The sequence below is a fragment of the Podarcis gaigeae genome (genome assembly GCF_964106915.1).
Source record: "Podarcis gaigeae genome assembly, chromosome: 13".
Classification (NCBI taxonomy): domain Eukaryota; kingdom Metazoa; phylum Chordata; class Lepidosauria; order Squamata; family Lacertidae; genus Podarcis; species Podarcis gaigeae.
Window position 1 is genome coordinate 13,462,481 of NC_139689.1, and position 23,682 is coordinate 13,486,162.

Genomic DNA, 23,682 nt, shown 5'->3' on the forward strand with positions numbered 1-23,682 from the left:
CACACACACACACAGCAGAGGCGCGGCGGCAGCAGGAGGCCCCATTAGTTAAAGTAGCGCTTCAGGTTAAGAACAGTTTCAGGTTAAGAACGGACCTCCAGAACGAATTAAGTTCTTAACCTGAGGTACCACTGTATCTCCACATGTGAAATATAAGGCTTTTGGCACCTTTAGAGGCAAGTGGCGTGTTTTATTTGTGCCATAAGCTTTCATGGACTGCTGCAGTTGTGTGAATTTGAGGACGTGGGCTGCACACCACAAAAGCTTTATGCTGTAAAATATTTTTTTTGCTGTCTATCGTTAAGATACCGCAAGGCACTTTCCAGTTTTCATTTAATTAATATTTATTGCACCTTCTTTTTCCTCTCCCAAGGATCTCCAGGCCGTGTACCTGGTTCTTCCCTCCCACCTCATGTAATCCCAAACAACCCTGTGAGGATAGGTTGCTACTGCAAATACAGTTGATGGTTGGCTTGTTTTTTGCTTAGTACAGCTACCCACGCTGGAAAATGTAAAATATGAGCGCCAGTACCCATAAAACTGATAATCTGCATTGTCCTATCGCCTTGTCAGAAGTTCAACCATATCCAGTTGTTGACCTATATAGGATTTCCTTGCTATATTAAAAGTATAAGCATGGCCACCAGCCTGGATGGCTTTAAAAGTGGTTTAGCCATCAAGGTTAGCTAGCAATTAGAGATATGTTCTGCTTTCATTGCCAGAGGCAGTTTCCCTCTGACTACCCCTTGATGGGAAAAGAAGAAGAAGGGTGTGGCGTGGTTATATGTGCTCCACCGACACACACGGGACCAGGAACCCCTGCATGAAATGGTATTAGATATCAAAGTAAAAAGTTCTTCTGAACACAGAATGACCACAACTTGTATAAAAAATGTATCTGGAATAGACACAGAGCAGTGCTTTTAAGCCCTGAAACGTCTTAAATAACAAACTGGCTTTTTGAGTTATTTATTATACTTCTTTATACTACCTTTTCTCCAAGGAGCACAAAGCAGCACAGTTCTCCCCTCCATTTTATCCTCACAACTACTCTGTGAGCTGGGTTAAGCTGAGAGTGGTCCAAACTTACTTTGTGGGCATTAAGACTGGCTGGGGATTTGAGCCTGGGTCCTGCCCAATGGAGTCCTATGCTCCCCGAACCACTGCACCACATTGACTCGGAGTATAACCCTAACTGGGTGTTAGGAGAAACATGGAGAGGGATTCTGCGTTTTGGACATGGTTACATGAGCCTAAGGAATATTCCTGACTATGGTGGTTGCCACCCTGCAGCACAGTCAGTCATGTGCATTCTGCTTCTTGCACATCCCAAGCTCACGCTATGCATGCTTGAGGTCACAAAATTATTTCCATTTACACACCCTTGCCAGCAAAATGGCTGAATCAGCCTGAACAGCACAAGAGAACTGCGAGGCTGGGGGCTGATCTGGAAATTGTTAACTCGTTATGCACAGCCTCCATTCAGCCCTTCTGCTTTTTGAGAACAAACAACAGAAGGCTTTCCATTTACAGCTTTTTGATTGGTTTCCCCTACTTCTGCTGTGGTTTCAGTGGCAGGATGTGAGCGAGCAAGAGGCATTTAAAAGAGCTGCCCTTGGGCTCTGACCAGCTGTAAACATCTCGGCTTTGAGACGGGAAATGGAGTGAGGTAACACAATGGCAGAGCATAAAATTTATAATGAGGGAGAAAGCTTAATATTCCCCCTCTGAATTCCTGCTTATATGTTTGCTAACCAGGAGCAGAAAATGCGTCTCAGCAGGAACATGTGGCTAACTGCCTCCCCAAAGCACAGGGCCTAAGCCTAGGTGGTTTTCTACCTGAGGCTTCATAGCAAATGGTGTTCCCAAGGTTAAAATGCACAATAAGACAAGTGAAGTTATTTTGGCACCTGACACAGAAAATCCCATAAGTACCCCTTCCCTTGCCGCAAAAAATGCAGTAATAATAAACAATTTTCTGCCCTTTCATGATACCCCAAATTGGCAGCTGCCAGGGCTTGCCCTACCAAAGCACCTTTGGTGTTCAACTATTTTGCAGCTTCTATAGGTCACTGAATAATGTCACATTACAAATTAAGGTATATTGGGATTAAGAAAAAGGCGCTACTCCGTTTTCTTAGGACAAAACCCTGACCATAAGGGCTAGCATGCCTTGAAGGACGGTGATGAGAAAAGGACACTGTGTATTTGTAGGTAAACCAAGAGTGGCTAATCTGTGCCCATATAGAGGATGGTAGACTGCAACTCCAGTCATTCCTGACTATTGGCTATGCTGGCTGGAGCTGAAGGAAAATGAGCCTAACAACATCTGGAGGACCACAGATTCCCCCAAGCTACGTCCAAGACACATCACAAGCAACGAGGGAGAGGAGCTCATCAAAATTACTCATAGAATATTTTTCCCAGCATCCCACTCTCAGGCAAATTTACTCATTATTAAATTTACATCCCACCCTTCCTTCTAAAAGGAGTCCAGGGCAGCAAACATATCAGTGCAATGAAAACATCTAAAAATCATAGAGTTGGAAGGGATGCCAAGGGATGCAATGCAGGAAACCTGACCCAGGCTATATGGGTTGAACCACCAACCCATATAGTCTACAGACTGCCACCAAGCTTATGCTGACAATCAATAAAATATCATTCTGCAAGTATTAGTTGATATTTTTTTTAATTGTATGGTTTTATGAAAAGGATTGTTGTAAACTAGCCTGATCTTTTAAATGAACAGTATATGTAAATATTTTTTATAAATCAATCTACTTAAAAGGCTTCTTCAAAGAGGAACCTTAGAATCAGAGAGTTGGAGGGGATCACAAGGATCATCTAGTCCTACTCCCTACAATGCAGGAATCTTTCACACAACACGGGTCTCGAAGCTACAGTCCTGAGATTAATAAGTCTCATGCTCTACCAATTGAGCTATTCCTCAGGTAGTCTTCAGTAATGCCAAATCGACAATAAGATGGTGCCAGTTTAATATTTAACAGGAGGTAATTCCAAGGAGTAGGTTCCTCCACTAAAGGCCCTATTCCTATATCATATTGAATGAACCCCTGGATGCTATCTGAAAAAAGCTGTCTCCTGCAGAGTGCAGCGATCAGTTGGGTATATAAGGTATAAGAATATTGTAAAGAGAAATAAGTGACCTTTTTCATATGTGGTGGTCCTGTAAGATTGCAAAAGCCTTATGTGAAACGATCCATAATGAATGGGGGTAATGTTGAAAATAATCTGTTAAAAAAAACAGTAGCTTTTCTTCTTAGTATACAGAAAAAATCTATTTCTGTATGCAGACATGGTTGCCCAATGATATATGCCCAAAATTGGAAAGAGGAACTGGCCCCCGAAAGAGATGATTGGTAATTAAAATGGATGGAATATGCAAAGATGGCGAAACTTGCTGGAAGATTAAGAGATCTAGTGATACTATTTGTAACAGAATGGGGGGGGATTTATTGAATATATGAAAACAAATTGTAAACAACGAAAAACATTAGCAGGATTAATATAAACATGAGCAGTAAGAAATTTAAAGGAATTATAAAGGATAAATTTGTAAAAAGGTTATTTAGATATGCAGTAAGAAAATGACAGAAAAATAAAAATCCTCATAAGGGGAGGAAGGGAAGTTGCAGAAAATTTTATTTGTGTAGATTTATATTCATTGTTGAGTGCTGTAAAATCAAAAATAAAATAGGGTTTTCCCCCCAAGCAATCAATGAGAGTAAATGCAAAAAGGGAAAAAATGATTAAGAATATTATTTTAGACACCCTGGTCTGAAGTTGTTTGGGCTTTGGATACCAGCACCATGAATTTAGCCTGGTTGCTAATAAGCATCCAATTATTGCTAAATTTACATCATTAGACTTCAACTGGTGAATAAACACCCACTACTGTATCGTTGCCAAACTGAAGATTGGTTACAGCAGCAGCCATAGAAATAGGTGGTAAAAAAATAAGAAATGGGTCCCAAAATGCATGTTTGGATTAAAGGTGAGCTTGGGTCTGGAAAAGTTGAAGCCTGCTATTTTAGGAACTAACCCAGTCATCACAATCACTATAGGCAAGCGGTTCTGAGACCTCTTGATTAAAATGCCATCCGAGAGATCCTTGACCAGATGCTCTGACCCTAATAATTCCCTTTCTGCACATGTTCCTTTCCTAAGACTTTTCTGTTCAGCAAGAATTCCTATCCTCCGATTAGAAAGCGGTGTCCAATAGTACACAGGGAGCTAGGAGACTGGATCTCCTTGCTGGATTCCCCACTGTGACTGATAAATGAAACACAATAGCTTACAGCCAGCCTGTAACCCAGTGTTGCCTAGCAGCTATGTAAGTGACCTGCCAGGTGATTCATAACCTATCTGCAATCCCAGGCAGACAGCAAACTGGGCTTAGTCCCTTGACAGACATAGGTTGTGGAGCGCTATTAGGCCCAGTTATGTTGCCAGCCATGCAAACCACTCAGTAAAGAGGCTGGTATTGTCTATCTGTAGGAATTGGTGTTGTTATTCTTCTCTGTCAGGCAAATAAGCTTGTATTTGATCTTTCAAATTTGAGCCATCACTCTCCTCCACGGAACACCAATGCTAATTAGTATTGGTTACATACTGCCTCCCAGAGGGAAGTGGAGAGCAACAACTTGCTTAAAAGCACTACCAAAAGAAAATGAGACTAAGGAACAGAAGGCGTGAGAGAACACACACACAAAAACCCAGCCATCTTGTTCTGGGGTTGTGTGCTTCATTTCTTCTGTCTTCATCTGTTGGGGCAAAAAAGTCTGTCATGCACACATCTAGTACATCCATCACCAACCTAACACCCTGAGGGTATTTTGGACTGCAACTCCCATCAGCCTCAGGTAGCACATTGGAGCTGTAGGCCAAAAACATCTGGATGGTGCTAGGTTGGCAAATATTACCCTAATACAGGCATGTCCAAAGTTTGTTTTGGGGGCCTAATCTGATTTAATCCGGCCCCTGAGGCAGCATATGTCCTGGGGTAAAATCCTTAAAAGAAGCCCAGCAACTCCAATCCTAGAAAGCTCGAAAACTGTGGGGTAGTAAAATTGTAAAAAAACCAACTTCAATCCTAAAAAAAGAGCTCAACAACTTTGGTCGGCCCACACATGTTCACTTCATCAAATCTGGCCCTCTTTGAAAAAAGTTTGGGCACCCCTGCTCTAATATCCTCCACTGAACATCTGTGATGGATTTGAATTGCTTGTGAGGCAGTATCAGTTTGCTCCTTCTCCAAGCAAACTCAGCTAGTGAGTGCTGCCAGGACTGTAATCAAAGCAATGTTAATGAGAAACAAGACAGAGTTATTGGCATGGTTCAGAGAACCCAGATGTTTGCAGAAGCACATTTTGTTTTAAACAAACTAAGGGGGTGGGGCATCTTCTCCAAAAGAGCCCAATGAGGAGCACTGGCTATAGAAAGGAGATTGGAAAAGTGGAAGAGGGAACAGAAAGAGGAGTGGAATGCCTTCCTAGGAGAGACCCTGAACATGAACACTCCTCTTGGGACCAGTGGCGTAGTGTGGGTTGTCAGCACCTGGGGCAAGGCAAGTAATTTGCGCCCCCTAACCCATGGATTTTAGTAGGGGCAGAGAACGAGCATGCCCCCCCCAGATGTTGCGCCCGGTGCAGCCGCCCCCCCTGCTACACCACTGCTTGGGACACTTGGAGCACTAGTTTCCCCACTTCTGAGATATACAAGTGCTTCTTCCCTTTTCAGATGAGAAGCCCCCTCTGCTTTGTGATTCACTACACAACATGACCCCCCCCCCCAATATCAGATGCTTTGCTAGATTCCAGGTTTCCTACTCAGACAACACCACCAGCATTCTTATGTTAAAGGAACAAAATGAAATATTTCATTTGCTTTATTTCCAGAATCAAGGGGGCAAGCAGGTGCAACTGAAGGAATTCAAGCTCATTTGAAGATTGCAGGAGTTCCCTCGCACATCAGTAGTGGCTCTCTAGAAGTCTGAGTGATGAAGTGGAATGAAGAAATGCAGATCTGGTGCTTTTGTTTTTTGTGTCGACGTCTTCGAGGCTGCTTTGGAGCTGGAAGCTTGTCTCATCTCCATGGGCTGCAGAGGTCCCTACCAGAATGGATGGCAAGCAGTTTACACAACGAGCCGAGGCTGCTGGGTCATCAAGACTCCAAAGCGTTTCTTGATGGTGATCCTGTGTCGGGAATATTTGTCATCTGGAGAAAAGCGGGCAGGATGGGCTGAACACGTTGGCTGGCCAGTGGGATCCGCCTTCTGCAAAGCAGGGAAGAGAAGGCACAGCAATTTGTGAGCATACAAAATCTTGGGCTTTAAATATATATGTATATGTATATATATGTACAATGGTACCTCGGGTTACATACGCTTCAGGTTACAGACTCCGCTAACCCAGAAATAATGCTGCAGGTTAAGAACTTTGCTTCAGGATAAGAACAGAAATCGGGCTCCAGCGGTGCGGCAGCAGCAGGAGGCCCCATTAGCTAAAGTGGTGCTTCAGGTTAAGAACAGTTTCAGGTTAAGTACGGACCTCCGGAACGAATTAAGTACTTAACCCGAGGTACCACTGTATACGTATGTGTGTAAACACTGTCAGCTGAGATTAAGAACAACAGCAATATCCCAACAATCTTGGCTTAAATGTGTATGTTAATATTGGCAGTCTATATGTGAGCAACTACAATCCTAGAAAAACCAAACCAGCCCTGAAAGCTACACATTCCATCTTAAAATCACATTTATTTTCTTCATGTCCAACCTTTCTTCCAAGGTACTGAAAAGGACATACATGCTTCTCATCTTCCCAATCTGAGCCTCGCAACACTCCTAGTGTGCCTTTCATGAAATCAAAACAAGGCATTCCCCACCCACGTGCTTATATTCTAATAAACAAACAAGTTAATAAAAATACAATTTTTCATGATCGCGAGAACTCACACATGTCTCTTTCTTAAGATTTCAACAGATCACTTAGACCCGTACAATCTTTTTCCTCCTACACCCCTCCCCAATCCATTCACGAGGACCAAAAACAAGTATTTAATTAACTTAAGGGGGGGGGATACACAAACGAAAGCCATGTAATTACCACAATGTTAAATTATGATCTGGGTATCAAAGTAGCATGCGGATTTTGCACAGATAATTCCACATTTAAACCAATGACGATCTTTAAAAGAAACAATAGGGAAAGAAGATTAATTGCAGCCAGATATGGGTGGCTAGGGCAACCCAGCCATATAGGTGGGGTATAAATAATCAAATTATTAGTGTATTAGTATTGGATGGAGCATAACAAGAATTGATATGCATAGCATCTGGATTTGGGGGGCATCAGGAAGGAGAAAGGGACTAAGAATTTGGAGGGGCGGAGAGACAAACGCCATTAAAGTGAAATCCTTACCTTGAGAGTGTAGACCCTATTTCCTTGCTCATCGAGGTAGTACTGCAGAAACATTGCTGCGGGTTATGAAAGCGTTAGCAATATACCTGCAAACGGATTAAAAGAGCTTCCTCCTACCAATATACACGCGCTTCCATACAACCCACGTGCACATTAGCCCCACCCACTTCCTCTCCAGCAGGATGCCTTAATCTGCCAATGAAGGAGCTCGTAAAGAAACCGAGCATTCTGGGAGTTGTAGTCTTTCGGCTTCAGAATTCCGGAGTCTCATACTGTACAGTACTCCGCTCCAGAAGTCATTGTTGGTTCAATGCATTCTGGGAATTGTAGTCTATCTGCTCTAGCCACACACACTAGACTCAAATCTAGAATTATATTGTACAGTTGGAAGGGGCTCCCGGGGTCATCTAGTCCAACCCCCAGCAATGCAGGAATCTCAACGGAAGCATCCATGGCAGATGGCCATCTAACCTCTGTTTAAAAACCTCCAAGGAAGGAGAGCTCACATTCTCCCGAGGGAGACCACTGCACTGTGAAACAGCTCATACTGTCATAAAGTTTTCTCCTAAGGTTTAGTTTGGGGTTCCTTCCTTGCCATTTGAATCCATTGGTTCCAGTCCTACCCTCCAGAGCAGGAGAAAACAAGCTTGCTCCATCTTCCAAGTGCCAGCCCTTTAGATATTTGAAGATAGCTATCCTTTCTCTACTCAGTCTCCTCTTTTCCAGGCTAAACATACCCAGAGTTCCCTATTGAAAGTTTGCATCTTTCTCTACTAAAAGCACCTCTACAAATAATGTGCTGATCTGTACCTCTGCAGAAGTGGGTGGGCAGGTGGGTACATGTGCTTGGGGGGTAGGCGTGGGGCAGGTACCCAGAGGGCCCTGCCAGAGGCCTGCCGGACTTAACACTGTCATGCCAAAGAAGCTCGGTGCCTCCCAGCTGACTGGGGACTCCTGCCCAGGGCCTCAGACAAGCTCTGCATTGGACTTCTTCAGGCTCAGGGCCACATTACCTTGTGGGCAGCCTTCCAGGGGCCATATGCCATCAGTGGTCAGGGCACGAGTCAAAAGTGTGCAGAATAATAAATGTAAGGCTTGCATATTTAAAGTAGAATTATTTTTGTACCCTGATCTATCCTCCCTCCAGGTATCGTCAGAGTTCAAGGACACATACCTGCCAGGTGAAATCACAAAGAGGGTGTGGCCTACTGAGACAAGGAGCGCCTTGGGAGCATTCATCCTGATCGGTTTGCAGGTTTGCAAGGAGGTTAGATCACGTTGCTTCAAGCAACTGCTGTTCCCAACCTTTCCTCTGCATTTCCCTGTCATGACAAACAAACATCTCGAAGGGCCCAAAGGCAAGCTGAGTAGCCTGATTCTAAGTGGTCAAGAAGCAGGCACAGGATTCCAGCAGGAGAGGGCAAAGGAGGAGTTTTTGAAGTGCTGGGATCTCAGGGCCGTGGGTTCGATCCCCATCTTGGGTAAAAGATTCCTGCTTTGCAGGGGGTTGGACTAGATGACCCTCGTGGTCACTTTCAACTCTACATTTCTTTGATTCAAACCAGATGTTAAGCATGGGGTATAAGCAGGAGCCCATGGATGGCCAAACAAAGTTTTACATGCAGAGGAGAGGACAAGAGATAGGCCTAGTTGTGGGAATGGCTGTATGTCATTGGGGTTCCAATAAGCCTCAGAGCCAAGCCATATAGAATAGTTAAACCAAAGAATTAAGAGGGGAGATAAAACAGGAGGCGATAATTTAAGAACATCTATTAAGCTCTCATTTGGGATTTCGAGCATGGTGGCATCTGTTTGCTGGTGATACCTGCCTGGGCTTCTCTTTTACATCTTAGTCAGGTGTGGCTGTGCAATTCTTGCATCATTGCCTGGATGCAGTCAGGGTAAATAACCTGAAACTGAATCCAAGCAAAATGGAAGTCCTATGGGCAGGTAGTTCACATGTCTGGGAATGGGAAAGGTCTTCCAGAACTGGATAAGGTTGCACTCCTTCAAAAGGAGAAGGTATAGTCTGGGAGTACTCTTTCATCCATCTTTATTGCTGGAGGCACAAGAGGTCACAGTGTCTAGGAGGGCCTCCAGACCTAGATAAGGATAGCCTAGACAAGGATAGCCTTGTCATTGTGACTCATGGGTTGCTAATGTCAAAGCTGGACTGTGGTAACATGCTCTGTGTAAGGCTGCCCTGAAGGCTAATCCAGAAGTGCAGGAGGATGCAGCAGCTAGGTTGAAGAATGGGGCATCCTATGACACCAACTTTACTCCAGTCTTAAAGCAGCTGTGCTGGGCAATAATAATATGCTGCTGGGCAGGTTTAAGGTTTTAGCATTGACTTAATAAAATCCTCCCAAATGTTAGACCAGGCTGTTTGTCCATATTTGCTTACCCGATCACAAATCTCATTAGGGGAGGGCCTCCTGGTTGTGCCGTAAACTGCAGAGATTTTTTACTGAGGCAACCAGGAAGACAGACTTTTCAGTTGTGACACCTTCTCTATGGGTCAATTCTAAGGGTTTGCTCTGGAAAGAACTTGGTTGGATACAATTCCTGCTTTGCAGAAAAAAAGCAGAAAACACACACACACACACTGCCCAGGTGAAACTTCTGTCAAATCATCACACCTGAGAGAGAATTCTTCTGGTCTCTTCCAACTCCCCAGTTCTCAGATTCTCAGTACCTTCTCAAAACTTTTATTTCTCAAAGTTCCACAGGGGAAGCCATGGCAGTTAAACAGTTTCAAACTGGTCAAGATTTGTTGCTTGTTGCCCTCAAGTGGCATAACCCTGTGCTTGCATCTGCTGCCCGATGTCAGAGCAGACACAAAACAAGTCAACAAGCACCTCACAAACAACTACTGTATTGCTATTTTAATTTGGGCAGGATTTGGGCAGGTAGCACCTCTTGCATCATTTCTGGGGATGTGGGTTGGGAGAGGTGTGTATCTTTGTTGTGGACCGATGCTGGTCAGCTTCCCCCGTTGCTTTTTCATTTTCAAATGTTTATAGACAGAGGTAGGATGAGCAATTGATAATCAAGAAAAATCATGCCCAATCTTTACAACAACAACAATAATATTTTTATTTATAATAATAGGGTGGGTTGGAGACATCATCAAGAGAAGTGTTTTGCAGCATGGAGATTGTCACCTGTTTTGTTATCTCTGCAGATCCTGCTGTTGTTAAAGACCCAGGAGCGGGAGCCAATAGAAAGGTTGACAGCCCACGTTGGAGGTAATGCTAAGATTGAGTGGAACACCTGCTCCTTGTGGAATCCATTAACAGCCCTTGCACATGCGGATACTCAGGAAACAGTATGAAGATGAAATCAGACGTAGCATGCAGAATAGAGATCAGACCTGCAGGTTAGAACTTTAACTTCCTCCCCCTTATTGGAACCCCCAAGGTGTCTAGGTTCTGGAATTGTTATCCTTCAACCTTCGCACCTAGAGTTGAGTCAACAATGATGGATCTTCTTGGAAACCAAATGGCATCATTGTGAACTTCCCAGAAGGACCTGTATCCGATTCGTTTCCGTCAACAATCCCACAACAGGACTTCACGGAGCAAACAGAGACAGGGCCCCAGTTCCTTTGAACAGCTCTCTTTGCTCCATATTCCTTCTCCCATAGGGCCATGGCCTCTCAGGCCCACACCCCGGGCCCTGCCCCACCTTCCTGCCCACCCAGCGCCCCCTCGCTGCTCCTGCCCGCCTTCCCTGGGACAGCTCTGCTTGTGACCTCAGCCGATGCCCCGGGGAGCAAGCTGATCATCAAGTTAAAAAGAGAAGGCCCAATGATGGGGGGCGCCGAGGAAATACCCCGGACCCAGACTTTCTTTCTGACAGGGATGCCACTGGGCTGGGCCACCCAGCGTCGGGATGGGCCAGCAGGCCCCGGCATCCGCACAGTGTTGCTGGCCAAAGCTGGCGAGGAGCCAAGTGGTAGGAAACAGAGAGTGCCAGAGGCCATGCCATCTGCCCGAGCGCCCCCTCCCAGTGATGCCTCCTTTGCCTGTACCTCCAAGGGGGTCTATGAGAATTATCGGCGCTGGCAACGCTACAAGGCCTTGGCCAGGCGCCATTTCCCTGCCACGCCTGATGCCGAAGCTCTCGCCTGTTTTTTCATGTGAGGGTCTTGGTGGCAAGGATCATTTGGTTTGGGAGACAAGGGTGACCTAGAGTGGGGATAGTAAGCAGATAACAAACTGTGAGGATTGGCAGGGGGATTGGTCAGCCCTGGGTTACTATTGATTGAGACAGCAAAATCATTGGTACTGAGATGTGGGATCCCACTGTTTTCTAAAGGCACTGAATCCAGCACACAGAATGGTTGAAGTTAGAGGGAAGGCCTTGAGTCATAAGCAAAATGAGTTTGGTGGCAGAACTCTGCACACAAAATAAGGATTTGGGAGTTCTGAATGTTTCTCTTTATGAACCCTGAAGCCCTGGTTGAAATCTGAACACTAATCCTAACTTTGCCAACCCAGGACCTCATGGCAATTCCCATTTCATACCCTGGGGAAATTGTTGAAGTGCGGTATCAACTCACACTGCCATCATCTAAAGGGCTAGTTTTTCCTGTTTATCAGCAGAATTAAGAAGTAACCCCCTACCTGACCACACTGCCCTTGAATATGCATGCCCCTTCCCCTGTGAAAAACACATTTCAGTTAGAGTAGACATGCAATCCAGGACCTGCAACCTGAAGTGGTATAATTAAAACCAGGGGGTGGGGTGAGGTAGCTTTAGCACTTAATTCTGCTCATTTCATAAGCTGAAAGTATTGACAAATTGCAATCAGGGGTTGCTACAACCGCTCAAGGTTCCTCCACGGCAGAAAGGGTGCTTTCCAAAGTATTCAAACCCATGTACCAGTGTAACAACAACACTCCTTGGCACCTATTTGAAGGTCTCCTCCTCATCTTCTTTTAACCACTAGGCTATACTGCCTATACTGTCAAGTGAGGTTAAGGAGCTAAATTGGGGTTAGAGACGGCTCCATAAATCTCATGATGGTCAAAGTTGTGGGTGGTTGTGGTGGTGAACGGCTATGAACTACACCCAAATGTGAAAGCACATTTAAAGCACACGGCTTCTCCCAAAGGAACTAGGGAACTGTAGTTTGCTAAGGGTGTGGGGAATTGTAGTACTGTGAGGGTTAAGCTACAGTTACCAGGATTCTTTGGAGAAAGTCATTGTTGGGAAGCAAAAGATATGGTAAATAAAAAGAAGAATTCCCTGGATGCGTAGATCCAGGTTTGGAGAAATTTAAAACCACAAAAGTGTGGAAATATAGGTTGCTTTAAAATATCCCCTTCTAAGTTGCTTCCAACATCCCCCTCTATCATAGAAAGAGACCACGTGTATGGTAAGTTTAAAAAAGTTTACTTATTCAAAGGTCAGATTCATGTGCTTTCCCATACAGCAGTAAGAAAACACAGGCTGTCAAACTTAGTTTCCAAAGTGGTGAATGATTCTAATTTATTTGCATAGAAACACAAAGATAACTTGCTTGAGCCATGCGATCTGAGCTTGATAAACCTTCCCCAAGGTGAGGGGGCGTGACCTATCTAAGCTTGACAGCACATCTTACTCTATGGTCTTAACCCCTTCATGAATTAGACTTAAGCATGCTGGTTATATGAGGACAGTTATGCCACAGCCATGTGTGTTAAATGTGCTTTAGATTTTTGGTGTGGGTGTGACCATAGAGGCAAGGGTTGCTGTTCCCATTTTAGAAGCTTTGCTCTCACTGATGTGACATCATTGTCCTGCCCCTGCAGCCCCGTCCTCCGCTCACTGGCACGCCTGCGTCCCGACATGACCCTGGAGGATGGGGTTCCCCGTGCCGTGCAAGAATGGGAGCACAGCAGCAACTTTGAGCGCATGATCTTCTACGAAATGGCAGAAAAGTAAGAGTTCCCCACCCACATATGGGCTTATGGGTGGCTAGCGGGTGAAGAGGGTCCCTTCATTTTGACTTCACCCTCCCTCTTCTGCCCTTCCCTTTCTCAGGTTCATGGAGTTCGAAGCAGAAGAGGAGCAACAGATCCAGAAGATGAAGCTCTTGGCCAGTTGCTCTCAGTTCCAGGCCCCAGCTCCCAAACCCAACAAGCCACCTCCGTCCCCCGCCCCTGAGTCTGGGCAGCAGCAAGGTAGTGTCTTCCTCCCACAATCCTCTGCACTTTGAACAAAACCCTTACCCATCTAGACCAACTGTTGGCCAACAGGGGTGGCTCCTAGGAACTAGTAGGACAGAAGGCAGAGAATTCAATGGTAGGTGGAGGCAGAACCAAAGACGGCAGAGCCAACCAATTCTAGTGTCTTCCTCCCCACTTCCTCCTCCCTGCTGAATTCTACAAGGGGCAACTCTGGGGCTAAGGAGAAGGAAGATGGCAGCTGGAGCCACCCGCTAGATTGATTGTAAGTCAGAAGGCAGGCAGGTGAGGGCTGGCTGAAGGCAGACAGAGGTTGGTGGGGCAGTGCCCCGTTTTGACCTAATGGATCAGCATCCAAGGCCAATAGGAAGAGGACCTGATGGGGAACTAGTATGCAAATGGCTAATGAGCTCCTTTTCTTTCCTCCCAATAATAATGACAATTAATTTAATTATTTATAGCCCGCCCATCTGGCTGGGTTTCCCCAGCCACTCTATATTGCTTCCCCGGCTGGCATGCTTTCACCCCAGGCAGCTAGTACGCCTTTGATCATAAAACCCCACATGGAAAAGACTTCCTGGTTCATTTTACACACGGTCTCCATGTGCTAATTCTTCCCTATGCCCAGGAGACTGTGTGGTGCTTATTTTAAAATCGCAACTCTGAGCCATATTCTGCTACAAGAAAACCTGACTTTATGCAGATTTCAATACATTTTATTTGCATATATATATATATATATATATATGCAGGTTTTGGTGTCCTCGGGTGTCTTCCCGTGTAAAAGTTGGGGTGTCTAGGCGACGTTTCGACGAGGTCTCACTCGTCATCTTCAGGCTGGTGCTTTCGGCTTCTTGTTACTGGAACAGAGCGGGATCTCAATGTTTGAGTTCCTATAAATACTGTAGAGGGGGTGTGGTGTCTAGCCTCCAATGTTCTGGGCAGAGAGGAAGTTCCCAGGCTAGTGTGCCTTTTCTTCTTTTGTTCCTTAATTACTTGAGAGATACCTTGAGTGATTTCTTGAGTGATATCCTGAGTACCACTTAGGTGGGTCATTAGGTGTGGATTAGTTGCTAAAGTCTTTGTGTCTTGACCTCTTGAACTTTGTGAAGAGTTTTCCTGAGAAGATGGCTGTATTGCACTTAGTTGTGCTTTGGCTTGGCTTCGTGTATAGGGGCGAGCTGTGGTTTTGTGGCTTGTGTCAGCCAGATCTGTGTAGGGATTGCAGGGGGGTGCAGCATCCGGAGGTGCCACCATGGATTGGCTACTGGATGGTGTCAGTAATTCATCTGTGGAGAGGGTCTGGGTTTGGGTCTGGTGTGGTTGATTGGTGTTGGCGTTCTGTGTGCCTCTGGATCTGGTGTCAGTTTTTGTGGGGAGGGCTAATTTCCAGATGTCTGGCAAGCGGGATGTGTCGTCACGCTTGTTCATGTTGTGAGGGTGTTTCTCTATCTCGATGGCTTCCATGATTATTCTCTTGTGGTGATGTTCCGTGTTAAAGAGCAATTTGGAATCTGCAAAATTAATTTCGTGTCCTGTTTCTTTCATGTGTTGGAAAAGAGAGGAAGTTTTTTCTTCTTTTTTGACGGCATTCTTGTGTTCTGCGATACGTGCATTTATTCGTCTGTTTGTTTGTCCAATGTACGTGGCTGGGCAGACTTTGCAGGGTATTTCATAGATCCCTTGGTTTTCCAACTGGATTTTATCCTTGGGGTTTCTGAGGATATTGGCTATTTTTTGGTTGGTGCAAAAGGCTGTTTTGATATTGTGTTTATGGAGGATTTTGCTAATTTTATCTGTAGTGCCCTTGATATAAGGAAGGAGGGCCATGCCATTGTTTTCTTCTGTGTCTTGGTTTTTGGGGGGTGTTTCCTTTTGGATTAGCTTCGTAATCCTGTTTTGCTGGTATCCATTGGCAATTAACACATTTGAGAGATTCTGTAACTCAGTTGTCAAGTGGTCTTTGTCAGCCAGGCGTTTGGTTCTGGAGATGAGAGTCTTGGCTACGGAGTTTATTTGTGCAGGGTGGTGGTGTGATTGTGCATGTAAGTAGCGGTTGGTGTGTGTTTTTTTCTGGTAGATAGTGTGTCCTAGGGAGCCATCAGGTTTTTTGTAGATTAGGACGTCAAGGAAGGGAAGTTGGTTGTTGGCTTCTATTTCCATAGTGAATTGTATTTTGGGGTGTAAGTTGTTGAGATGTGTGAGGAAGCTATCCAGTTTTTCCTTCCCGTGTGGCCAAATTACAAAGGTGTCGTCAACATATCTGAGCCAAAGTTGGACAAACAAACAGACGAATAAATGCACGTATCGCAGAACACAAGAATGCCGTCAAAAAAGAAGAAAAAACTTCCTCTCTTTTCCAACACATGAAAGAAACAGGACACGAAATTAATTTTGCAGATTCCAAATTGCTCTTTAACACGGAACATCACCACAAGAGAATAATCATGGAAGCCATCGAGATAGAGAAACACCCTCACAACATGAACAAGCGTGACGACACATCCCGCTTGCCAGACATCTGGAAATTAGCCCTCCCCACAAAAACTGACACCAGATCCAGAGGCACACAGAACGCCAACACCAATCAACCACACCAGACCCAAACCCAGACCCTCTCCACAGATGAATTACTGACACCATCCAGTAGCCAATCCATGGTGGCACCTCCGGATGCTGCACCCCCCTGCAATCCCTACACAGATCTGGCTGACACAAGCCACAAAACCACAGCTCGCCCCTATACACGAAGCCAAGCCAAAGCACAACTAAGTGCAATACAGCCATCTTCTCAGGAAAACTCTTCACAAAGTTCAAGAGGTCAAGACACAAAGACTTTAGCAACTAATCCACACCTAATGACCCACCTAAGTGGTACTCAGGATATCACTCAAGAAATCACTCAAGGTATCTCTCAAGTAATTAAGGAACAAAAGAAGAAAAGGCACACTAGCCTGGGAACTTCCTCTCTGCCCAGAACATTGGAGGCTAGACACCACACCCCCTCTACAGTATTTATAGGAACTCAAACATTGAGATCCCGCTCTGTTCCAGTAACAAGAAGCCGAAAGCACCAGCCTGAAGATGACGAGTGAGACCTCGTCGAAACGTCGCCTAGACACCCCAACTTTTACACGGGAAGACACCCGAGGACACCAAAACCTGCATTCCTGTACCCGTGAAAATCTACGAAAGCAAATATATATATATATATATACAGATTTAAATACATTTAACTCTGTTTGCTGTGCAATTGATTCCGGTTCCCCTAGTTAAGGGATGGAACTATGCAGCAGCACTGAGCCCACAAATTCTTGTTTATGCTTCTCTCCCCATGAGCCTTGGCTTCTGAGACACCGTCTGGCATTGCCAACATATTTTTGAGCACTTCCTCTTAGCAACAAGATACTGAGAGCAGGGGTCACCAACCATTTTAGGCCTGTAAGGATATGCTGGGGGGGGGGTACCATCTCCCTATTCCAGGCCTAGGCAGAGATCAGCTGCTGCAGGCCCTCTTGGCGGAGTGCTAGCTGTTCTCCCAGTTGCCAACCCAAAGGCAAAAAAGGGTGGGTGGGGAAAGCGGGGCCTGATGGCAGCCCATCTCCTCCCAAAAGTGGAGTAAATTTGGACCCATCAGGAAATGCCTTCACTCCATTTGAACTACTGTGATAGGTCAGCACTGAGTTGCACGCGCCATTCGAGTTCACCTAGCCCAGTGTACTCATGTAGGATTGACTCCATGATCTCCTTGCTTCCCCCAAAGTCTACATCCCCAAGAAGTCAGCTTCCAAGAGCCGCCAGCCTCGGCGTCGCCAGCGGCGTCCGCCCAGCACTTCCACCCCAGGAGCGCCTAGGGAGATCCCAGCCGAGGCGGTGCACCAGTATGCTGAGATCATGGAAGGCCTGGACACGAGTTGGGAGGAGGAAGAGGACGAGAAGAAAGAACAAGGGGTGTGCAGCAACCCCCAAGAGCAGGAAGAGGGGGCCTTCCCAGATCCTGCCCTGCTGCAGTATATCGATCAGTTATGTGATGATGAAGAATTTGTTTGTAAGGTAAACAGCAGTGGCGTTTGCTTCGTGGGAATGGAGCAAATGTAAATCTTGCAGCCCTTCTCTCAGCCCCTCTCCAGGCTGTTGGTTTTTTTACATGTATACTCTGCAACAAGTCACTAATGCAATAATAGTGCATTAATGGCAGATTGATACAGGACTGCCCACACATCATTCTGATTTATTAGTTGTTCTGCAATCCTTCCCCAGTGTTACTGCATTATTGCTGTCTATTGTGTTACTGCATTATTGCACTGTAGCGGAACGAAAGGACAACCAACAAACAAACCGGAATATTTGTAGAATGAAAAATTTACAGGATTTCAGGAGGGTCATGTACTGATAAAGGAGTATGTCCACCCAGAAACCTTTGTAAGTACAAACAACATTGATAGCGCAATCATGTATAAGTGCCTTGATACCATCATGGGCACAAATTATCATGAATGCACCATAAGAAAGTATGCCTGGAGGGGGCCATAATACGATCATTATCATCAGGGTAAATCTTACTAGATGTTTAAATGGTGGCAGCCAAACACACAACACATGGTTAGCATCCACCACCAACTTTGACTTTTGTATCTTGTAGCTATAACAGCACAAGCCCAGCTTTTGCGCACTACTGAGTGTTGCTAAGCAATTATCCAAAGCAGCTTTGTATTTTACTCCTCCCTTTATTACTAATCTTTATCATAAACCGATATTTGTAGTCCTCCTCCAGCCTGCTGCCCTCTAGAGATTCTTGGACTGCAGCTCCTATCATCTCCAACCATTGGCCATGCTGTCGGAGGCTGATGAACGTTGGAGTCCTACACATCTGGAGGGCACCAGGTTGGGGAAGGCTAGTCTCAATCCACACCCGTTCCTTGGACCACAACATTCCATATGCTGAGTTTGTCTTCCTTCTCCATTCATCAAGCCACTTCCTTTCCCTGCTTCATGTCTCCACCACCTGAACCTCACCTTAGCTCCACTAACCCTTCCCCTCTTACAATTCAGAATCCACTTTAGTCTTATCCAACCATGGCAGGTTGGAAACTCCTCTGCTGACAAAGCCTCACTTCCCCAAAGCCTGCATCTTACTCCTCTCTCTGCCGAGTGATGGCAAGAGCCCATGGGGTCCCGGGCACACATAGAGGGTCTGTGTCCCTTTGGATAATAGAAGACACAGTGGAGGCTGTTGTGCCTAAAGAAATATGATTTATTCACCTATTTACACCTCCAGTCTGTGTGGAGGGAGTCCAGATCTTACTGCATAGACATTTCCATAGGCAGCAGCGCAGGAAACCTCCAGGAAACCTCTCTCCAAGATCGATTTCAGGTCCTTTCTCCCCTTCTTCTTCCCATAAAACCCTTTGCCCTCCCCCAGCGTTACCCTGGCAGCCTCCCCAATCCCTCTGTTCACACCTGGGGGGGGAAGAAGTTAATGGACCTTTAGCTGTATCTCATCTCACAAGGTTGGTTTGCATAAGCCAGCCCAGGAAATCCCTGCAGTTTATGTTTTAATCCATTTCCCAATGAATCAATATCCTAGCATTTATTCATTCCTAGGTTTTAGGGGGATCTCTCCCCTAACCCAGATCTTTAACAGTATTTCTAAACAAACGAGTTATTACATTATCTCTCGGGTGAGGATTGGGCATGCAGACTTTTGCTCCTTTTCAGCCAGGCTCAATACCACAAGCCATGATGCTTCCCCTTCCTCTCCCCGACAGGTTGAAGCTGTCATTCATCCACAGTTTATGGCTGACTTGCTGTCTCCAGAGAAAAGCCAGGATCCTCTAGATCTGATGGAGGAATTGGCGGAGGAGCTAAACTTAACACCAAATCAGGTAACACATGGAATGAGAATGGGGTAGGAATAGGGACACACAGGGAGTTTCAAGGCTGCAGCTTTGGCCTGCTCATGTGGCCAGTTCAGACCACGGCAGCCGTGGTTATGTCAGCTTTGCCACTGTGTCTTCTAGCCACAGCAGCCTGTGGTTTGGAAGTCTTGTGCAGAGAGGTATGTGAAACATGTGGAAAAGACAAAGAGGCCTCATTTTCTGTTTCCATTTGAAAGCCGCTGTTTGGTCATAACGGCCATGGTGCAAATTGGAGGACTATCTCCTCCCCTTCACCACTGTCAAGACTGTCCCAACCATTTTGTGTTGGTTACTACCCATACAACTGGAAACTGACCATAACACTGAATGGGGACATAGCATATTTCCCATCATGCATGGAATCCTATTTTTGCCACATAAAGTGACATTGGCAGACCAGAACTCATTCCCTCCAAAATAGGCACATCCTATCTCATGATGATGATGATGGTACTGTGCTCATCTGACTGGCCCTGCCACTTTGGGTGGCTTTCAACGTATTTAAAACATAATTAGACATTTAAAAACTTCCCTATAAAGGGAATATGTCTTCTAATGGCCTTCAATGAAAATAGGGACATTGTAAGGAAAAGTGGGACATTCTGGGGTCAAATCAGAAACCAGGATGGCTTCTGTAAATCTGGGACTGTCCCTGGAAAATAGGGACACTTGGAAGGTCTGAACCTGCACATGGCTGTGGAGGCACAGAATTATCCCACTACGGGGCTGGGCTGAGAGACAGTACTGGCAAGACTTTCCCCATAGCTACTCTGAATTGTTCCTTTTTCCTTTCTGTCTACAGCTGACAGAGAAGAGACTCCTGGCGCTGTCGGAAGAAGAAAGGGAGCCCTCTGTCTACCCTACATCCCATTCTGACTCCACCCCATCGCAGTCTGAGGAAGAGGACGAGGTCAGTGGTAATGGAAAAGGAGAAGATGCATCGTGCCATGCCCTGAAGAGGCCTTTGACCAGCAAAGTCATTAGAAGCAACCAGCCAGAATTGCCTGTGCCAGCCACCAGTTCCCCATTGGCACATCATTCGCAGCAACAAGGCTTTCCGCCAAAAGCAGAGAGTTCTTCTCACAAATGTGGCATCCAGGACTCTCAGGAAGCAAACCTGCTACTCTCCCTGAAGAGCACAGATGAAGAGGAAACCCAGAACTCACAGGGACGAGGCCAGGATCAAAGTCATGGAAGCTCTTCTCATAGCCAGTGGGCCACACTGGAAGCTACTCCTGGTCTAAGAGGAAATGCCAGCATTACTGGAAACTTTATTGGAAACTTAACATCTGAAGGGGTCAACAAAGCCAAGCAAGGTATTGCAAGGCCCCATGCCTTGGAACATTCAAAACAAGATGGCGGCCAAGAAGGCAAGGTCAAGCAGCATGCTACAGGGCAAGGCAGCCTTGCTGTCAAAGGACAGTTCCATAATGGGATGGAGCTGGTTTGGAATAATCTAGAACCACCCCACAATAAATGTGGAAAACAAGATGGTATCCAACGAGGGGAGGTCAAATGTCTAAAGAAGGCTCATGCTGTCTGGAAAATACAGGAAGATGATCCAAAAGGGACCGACCATGATCGTCAAGGCCTAAACAAAATGTTATTAGGAGATCGCATAGCAGCAGAAAGGACCCTTAAGATGACTTTGAATGGGCATGGGGGACAAAATGTTGACTCTGCAGAAAAGGCCAGAGATCAACTCCTAGTTCAAAGTAATAGGGGGCCGAAGGAAATCTCCAGTAGAAGAGAACTTGACTGTCAAGGTAATGAGATGACATCTCACCCAGACAACCAGATAAAACAGGAACTCCTGCAGGTTGAATGTGAAAAGCTAAATGGCTGTCAAGGAGAAGTAGCCAAAGATCAACTCCAGTCCCAAGGCATTTATAGAGGGGCAAAACCTACCCCTAATGTAACTGTAACTCAGTTTGGAGGCATCGAGCCATGTGGGAAAAGCTCAGCAGCACAAGACAGTCTAGCATTGAGCCCCTCTGGACATGGGAATCACCTCAATGGCCAAGAAACACAAGTCAAATCTCAGAAGAAGCCAGAGGCTAACTGGAAGCAAATGACAACGGCATCAGTCAAAAGTGTACAGTTGCCTGCAGATAATATATCATTAGACAAACAACCAATTTCCACCAGACAAGATGGCCAACAGTCCATTGACTCACCCGTGTTGGAAACAGATGAAGGAACTAAAAAGTCACATGTTGAACTCAGCCAGGGAAACAGACAGAAGTTGACTTTATCCAATTCTAGTCGGATAGGGTTGCTTGAAGAGCAGCCCACAGGCACAGATTCTGAGCATGTGCCATATTTCACCCTCTCAGTACTGGAGCCTCAATCTCCAGGCATCCAGAAGTGTCCTGAGAAATTCCAGAAGTCTCAGTGGCCACTTACAGATCAGTGCAAAGTCACGCCTTGGGTGGAAAACCTTCCAGAGGACAAGCAGAACCCAGAGCCCACGCCAAACCCTTCAGGCTACATTGCCACAGTGGAAGCTGATGGAGGCAGCTGCAGTCCAGCTGGAGCTCACACTCCTGTGGCTGCCAGTTCTGGGAAAGGGGGAGCAGCATTTCCACTACAACAAGGTGGAGGAAGCAGTGGAGGCAGCCATGGAAATGATGAGCCCAGTCAGAGATCTGAGTCTAGCGATCTGCTCCCTTCTAAAGCCCACAGGGGGCTCATCAGTTCAGAGAGTAACGCAAAGAACTCGAGTAAGGGGGAAGGGGAAGATTTGCTTGAGAGAGTCGCCGTGGCAAAAGGCCTGCTTCCAGAACTCCCCGGAGGAAGCGTGGAAGACATCCTTAAATATGGCGCTAAAGAAGACGACGAAGAGGAGGATGAGGAGCTATCTAGCTTCTCCTCCTTGCTTGCCTCCAAGCTCAGCCTCTCCCCTCACAGTGCCCTTGCACCTCTCGCAAGGGAACAAGGGGACACCCTGTCCTCCTCACCCACGGATGCTGGGAAGCAAGGTGCTAAGACAAGGCATTCCACGAGGGCGCAGGTGCCCCAGAATTCCACCACCCCACCAAACAGGAGTCCAGAAGCCAGCACAGCCGCCCAGCACAGTCACAAGAGAAAGAACAATGGCTCAGGTACACGGAGGAGCAAGCGCCTTCGCAACCAGTAGCAGAGCTCCTTTCTTTCAATGGAGGCTAACTCTAGCAAACCCTGGTAAAGTCTCTTAAAGTCTCCATTTTGGCAGCTGACAGCTGTGCTGAGATTTCAGAGCCCTGCCATTACTCAAAATAACATGGAAAAAGACTGCGCCGAAATACCTTGACCAAGTCACGATCTGCCTAGATACGCTTCCCGTGGGACTTGACAGACCCCCTCCCTGCATTCGTTCAAATTTCTTAGCAAATTAAAAGAGATATTGAATGCAACTTGTTTGGCTGGAAGCCTGGCTCTGAAAGCTCCACCTTAGAGACTACTAGCCTGCCTAATATTGAACTCATGTTATCCTGTGCCGATCTGTTTTGGAATTGAAAAGGAAGGCAGTGCTTGTTTCTGCATACCTGTGGAAACGTATACATTTGATTTAAAAATAAAATTAAATAGGGTGCGTGTGTGTGTAATAAAACAGAAGAGCAACTCCAGCCTGAGACAGGCCTGCAGTCAGTGGTTACCAAGCCTATAAAATTTTGAAATGGTCACTTTGGTTTAAAAACAACAGGGATAGGGATTTGCCTTCTTCAGCTGATAGAATCCTGGAGGCGAGCATTAAGGTTGAGAAGGGAGGAGACATGAGCTTTTAAAAATCCCCCTATTTGAACTACACAGGCAGGCTTCAGGAAGCAAAGGGAAGAAAACATGATACTTCTGCCCTTACTCATCGTCCTGAACCTCCTGGCTATGTGACAGGTTCAGGGCTGGCAACCAGTCCCAAATCTAACCCTCTTCCCCATCTCTGAATAATGCTACAATGCTCCAGTCTCAGGCTGGACAGAGCCCTGGATAGAATCACTCTTGTTAAGAGGCTGGCGACACAGCGCAACCTTTTGCTCTCGTCTTATAGCCAAGTTGAATCCAACCTCGGCACGTAACATGCATATCTCACTTGAGTTCAACAGAGGCTGGTGGCCACTGGGGCTGGTAGGGCAGAAGGCAAGGAAACCCACAGGAGCTGGAGCCAAA

The 23,682-nt window shown here is 46.0% G+C and overlaps 2 protein-coding genes across 6 annotated transcripts; one reads left to right on the plus strand and one right to left on the minus strand.

Annotated features, from left to right (window-relative positions):
* Window positions 1-5,898: 5,898 nt before the first annotated feature.
* On the minus strand, window positions 5,899-7,609 carry NOP10 (NOP10 ribonucleoprotein). Its single transcript, XM_083707273.1, has 2 exons — window positions 7,446-7,609; window positions 5,899-6,298 (listed from the first exon to the last, which is right to left on the minus strand). The coding sequence occupies exons 1-2, from the start codon at window positions 7,497-7,499 to the stop codon at window positions 6,158-6,160; spliced, it is 195 nt and encodes a 64-aa protein (XP_083563399.1). The 5' UTR covers window positions 7,500-7,609; the 3' UTR covers window positions 5,899-6,157.
* A 1,038-nt stretch (window positions 7,610-8,647) lies between these two features.
* Window positions 8,648-22,931, plus strand: LOC310828762 (uncharacterized protein). 5 transcript variants are annotated; one of them, XM_083706547.1, is made up of 7 exons: window positions 8,648-8,712; window positions 10,630-10,824; window positions 13,244-13,372; window positions 13,476-13,615; window positions 17,382-17,671; window positions 19,387-19,503; window positions 20,339-22,931. In XM_083706547.1, the coding sequence occupies exons 2-7, from the start codon at window positions 10,754-10,756 to the stop codon at window positions 22,673-22,675; spliced, it is 3,084 nt and encodes a 1,027-aa protein (XP_083562673.1). In that variant the 5' UTR covers window positions 8,648-8,712; window positions 10,630-10,753; the 3' UTR covers window positions 22,676-22,931. The 5 variants fall into 5 exon arrangements, with proteins under 5 accessions (XP_083562673.1, XP_083562674.1, XP_083562676.1 ...); XM_083706548.1 differs by lacking the exon at window positions 8,648-8,712 and adding an exon at window positions 9,641-9,962; XM_083706550.1 differs by lacking the exon at window positions 8,648-8,712 and adding an exon at window positions 9,693-9,782.
* Window positions 22,932-23,682: the final 751 nt, after the last annotated feature.